The sequence below is a fragment of the Crocuta crocuta genome, unplaced genomic scaffold, assembly GCF_008692635.1.
Source record: "Crocuta crocuta isolate KB4526 unplaced genomic scaffold, BGI_CrCroc_1.0 scaffold610, whole genome shotgun sequence".
NCBI classification, from domain to species: Eukaryota; Metazoa; Chordata; class Mammalia; order Carnivora; family Hyaenidae; genus Crocuta; species Crocuta crocuta.
Window position 1 is genome coordinate 510,824 of NW_027527456.1, and position 4,367 is coordinate 515,190.

The following is a 4,367-nucleotide window of genomic DNA, read 5'->3' on the forward strand; positions in this document are numbered from 1 at the left end:
GTGGAAAAAGAAACCTTTTATAAGCCATTAAAAAAATTACTTCCTCTCTGACTTTTTATAAATCTACGCTCTCTTTTTTTAACGTACTGACTCTTACCAGAGACTTTCTGGGGGCAGTAGGTCTGCTTTCCTATGCCATCTTAAAATGTCAGGAATACGTCATCCACATTAGAATCAACTAGAGTGATCCGCCAGGCTGGTGAGAGTATTTTACCAAGTGTCCTGACTGTTTCCTGTTCCTACTAGAGTTTAAAAATAACCATATGAAAAAAAATAAATAAAATAAAACTAACCGTACTAGAGCGTTCCATTCCGGGACAAGCATCACACACGCTTTAGCCCACCCCGTCCCTGAAGCCTCCTGCTACCTGACCCGGCTCGCCCTAGACTTGTCCTGTGCAAAATCCCGACTCGGAGGGCATCGCTCTCATTCGTCCCTCCAACCCAAAGCTACAGCCCACACCCCTCCCCTGAGGATCCGCAGGCCCGTACAAGCCACCGCCGCCCATCTGCCACCCACCTCTGCTCGCCTCCTGCAGGGGCTGCCCACGCCTTGGTGAAAGGCACCATATACCCGAGTTAACCCGAAATGGAATCCCGAGCATCAGGCTCCATTCCTCCCTTTCTCTCGAGCCCTCCCAACTTCAGAACCAACCGTGGCACCTCTAGAGCTGTTTTCCAACCCCCTGTAAACTGTGCGGCCTCCCCTGTGAGAGCCTGAGTAAGAAGGCTGCGGTCTTATCCGTCTCATTCACCACTGCATTCCCAGAGCTCAGCTCAGGTCCTGGCTCACAGCAGGTGCCATGTAAATTGTCTGCTGAAAAGAAACCAATCATCTGCTACACTGTTTCCTCTGCCCGGAAGCCCACTCCTGGAACCTTCCTGGATCACTTCCCACACGGGGATAAGCCTAGGATGCTTGGTAGGGGTGGGAATAGGTAACTCACCGTCTTTCATACTCCATGTCTTGATAGGGCCTGCGGGGGCTGCTGGGGCCCCTCCTCAGCCGCTGGCTCCGTTTCACTTCCCAGCCACCCCCGCTGCTGCCACCATGATCTGCCAGCCTGGGTGATGCCTCCTGCAGGGACTCTGGGGAGAGTAGAAGGAAGAAAGGGGTCAAGGCAGTTGGGGCCTCCTTGAGAAACCCTTGCTCTCACGGCTCTCTGCTGTCCCTTAGGCCAGAGATACTATTTCCCAACTTCCTAGCGCTCCTATGGACCAGGGCCGGAAGGCAGCCCCTACCTGGCCTGCTCCTTCCTTCCCCCACCGCCCCAGAAATAGCAAGGCCAGGGGCATCCGGCTGGCTCAGTCAGAACATGCAACTCTGGATGTCAGGGTTGTGAGTTCAAGCCCCACAATGGGCGCAGAGCTTACTTAAAGTAAAATGGAAAAAGCAAGGCCCTCAGCAAAGAGGGAGCACCCTGCAGAGAGACTTGGTGATGCCACCTATTCTGTGATCAGGGCTTTGCCATCTGAGACTGGCAGAGGAGTCGAAGCCTGGAGCTACCTGCCCAGGGAGGCTCTCCGCGCTGGATGACTTGTCTGGGGTCAGGCACGTTAGGCTGGGAGGCAAGACCTCACCACGGGAGTCCCACGTACCCACCAGGCTCCTTCCACGGGCCCCCGGGTGCCGTTTCATCCTCCCCACAAGATGTTGGCTGCCCCCTACAAGACAGCAGATCATGAAAGGCCTAGAGGGCAAAGGGGCTAACTTGGCAGCGAGACAGCAGCCGCCTCCCTGGGCTCCTGGCAAACACTGCTCTGGCCCTTACTCGGCAACTGGCTCAGCCTCGAGCCCTGTCTCTTAGGCACAGCCAGGTCCCAAGATGGTTCTCTCCCTAGGGCTCTGGGCCCCACTTATTCCGAGGCGAAAGGAGTCCGTTTGAGGCTGTTCCCAGCTGGGGTGGAAGGGCAGTCGCCTCACCCAACCCCCAGGCCTGCCATGAGAACGAAGTAAGTCCCGTGAGCCACGTGAGCTGGCCAGGGGTCACCAAGAAGTATCCCAGAATCTTCAGGCCCCACCCTCTGAGCAGGAATCGGGCAAAGCCAGGCAGCAACAACACCTGCCCAACACCAGGTTGCCACCACACCTTTCCTCCGTGTATACACACGACCGATTTTCTCTTCCTCCTGGAGCCAGAGCTACCTGCTCCCAGATGGATAAGAGTTAGGATCACAACCAGGGGCCCCAGTGATTGGGAGCCCGGTACAAAACCCTCGGTAGAGACTCTCGCGAAGAGGTCAGAGTCACACAGTCACACACCAGTCTCCNAGGAGCGTCAGAGTCACAGATACGAACCCCTTCTGAAAGAAGTGGCTGTAAAGTCAGGCACGCATTCCTTGCACTCCCTCCCCGCCTAGCAAGGGGGTTAGGGCCAGTAGTAAGACGACTCTCTATGGATAAGGACCCCTCCCCATGGCTAAAGACCTGAGTTACAGCACGTACTCCGAGGATAAAGACCAGGGTCAAAGAGACGTCTGCCCTCCTCCCCCACCCAAGAATAAGGACCAGAGCCACAGAATACTTCCCCATGGGCTGGTAAGTACCCCAAGTCACACAGAGCAGACAGCACACCCTCTCCCGTATTAAAGCCAACGGCCTCCCCGCAGATAAAGTTCGGTGTCGCAAACACAGGGAGCCACCGAAACCCACTCTCCTCGACCTCTCCCTTCCCCCAACCCGCGTGCACCCATCCTGTGCCCCAATCGCGCACGCGCTTCCGCTCTCAAAAAAAAAGGGGGGGGAGACACCCCCTCCCGGGTTCAGGCCATGCACGCATCCCTCGATCCCGCGCGTCGCCCAGGCCCACGTCCCGCAGTCCGCCCACGCACCTCCTCTCCTCCCCCAACCGCCCCCGGCCCCTTACCTCCGCCCCCTCGACCAGCGACGACGCTCACCTTCTCGGCCCGGGCTGTCAAGGGAGGGCTCCCGGACATCACCTCTGCGCGCCGCCACCTCCTCCAACTCTCCCAGCTCAGCCGGGGCCGGCCCGCACCAGCGTTAAGTCTGAGACTGGAAGCGGGAGGGCGGAAGAGCGGGGAGGGGAGAAGCGCCAAGCGCGCCACCCTCCCCGGGAAACCCACTGCCGCCTACTCCCAGCCGGCCGCAGTCACCAGCACAAAATGGCGACGACGAGAAGGGAGCCGGCGCTTCGACCACCATCCACCTACTAAGGGAGCGCGCTCTGCTCGGCTTCATCTATTGGTCGTCGGCTGCCGACGGCAGGCCCCGGGCAGCTCTGATTGGCAAGCGTATGCCACCTCCCCACTCTCGGTGCGAACGCTCGCAAGTAGCAAAAAGGAGTAGCTATTGGCCAATCCAGCAATGCCCGCTTTTTAGAAGCTTGGCTTCCTTCGAAGAGGAAAGGCAGGCGGAAGCTCCGCCCCTTTACCCCTAAGTATTCTCCGGGCCGTTTGGCTGGGACCTGCACCCACCCAAATGTCAACGCTTTCTTATCAAGGAAGTGGGCCGACCTATCAGCCGTAAATGCCTTAGCCCGGCCGAGAGGTTACAAAACTGGTCGCTTCCCTGAGGCCATGGCAGGCGGAGGGAAAGAGGGCTACTGAGCCCCTTGCCACATTTGAAAACAAAATCCGGACTCGGGACCTATTTAGTGCGGTGGGGGCGGAGCGATAATTGTCGCGCTCGAGCCAACTGCAGCTGCGCGCAGTCGCACTTCCGTCCCCGCCCCTGAGAGTCTGCCGAACACTCTGGCATGGCGGCCGGGCTGTTAGCTTGTGCGCTCGCCGCCTTTGGGCGGTAGCGGCGACGCGAGGGCTCCCGGCCGCCCGCGTTCGCTGGGACTCCAGCTCGTCCAGGGCTGTGATCGCCCCGTCGGCTGTGGCAGGGAAGCGGACGCCGGAACCGGCTGTACGCTGGCAGGAGGACCCAGACGTGGAGGACGAAAACCTCTACGAGAAGGTGAGAGGGAGGGGGAAACGGGACGCCAGAAGGGTCAATCGGGGGCCGGCGGACGGGGCGCCGTAGAGGACGTTCTTAGCGGGCCGAGGATTGCGCTGCTGGCGAAGGCCTCAACTAGACTTTGCCTAGGTTGATTTTCTTTATCCCCCGGTGATCTTCGGTTCAGGGCCAGAGGCGAGATTGGCCTTATTTTGCAGACAGATGGCAAACCTGAAGTGGGCAGTGCTCAAAACCCGTTAGAAGCAGTATGGTATAACGATAACAGTACTAAACACCGATGCGGTGTTTGCAGACACTTGACGTACGTTATCTCATGTATGCCTCAAAACAGCCCTGTTTCGAAGCAGGCACCAGTAGCATACCCCTTCTACAGATTGAGGGAACTGAAGCATAATGATATTAAGTGACTCGCCCAAACTCGCATAACCGACTATGTGGCGGAACC

At 58.2% G+C, this 4,367-nt stretch overlaps 2 protein-coding genes across 2 annotated transcripts in view; one reads left to right on the forward strand and one right to left on the reverse strand.

Moving 5' to 3' along the window:
* The window catches only part of RBM10 (RNA binding motif protein 10), a 29,872-nt gene extending 26,600 nt beyond the window's left edge, over nt 1-3,272 (reverse strand). Inside the window, 2 exon segments of the mRNA XM_077762902.1 lie at nt 948-1,089; nt 2,868-3,272. Coding sequence (XP_077619028.1) covers nt 948-1,089; nt 2,868-2,937 — 212 coding nt within the window. The 5' untranslated portion in view covers nt 2,938-3,272.
* Nucleotides 3,273-3,407: 135 nt separating this feature from the next.
* Nucleotides 3,408-4,367, forward strand: part of NDUFB11 (NADH:ubiquinone oxidoreductase subunit B11) — a 2,886-nt gene continuing 1,926 nt past the window's right edge. Inside the window, 2 exon segments of the mRNA XM_077763005.1 lie at nt 3,408-3,732; nt 3,735-3,922. Coding sequence (XP_077619131.1) covers nt 3,717-3,732; nt 3,735-3,922 — 204 coding nt within the window. The 5' untranslated portion in view covers nt 3,408-3,716.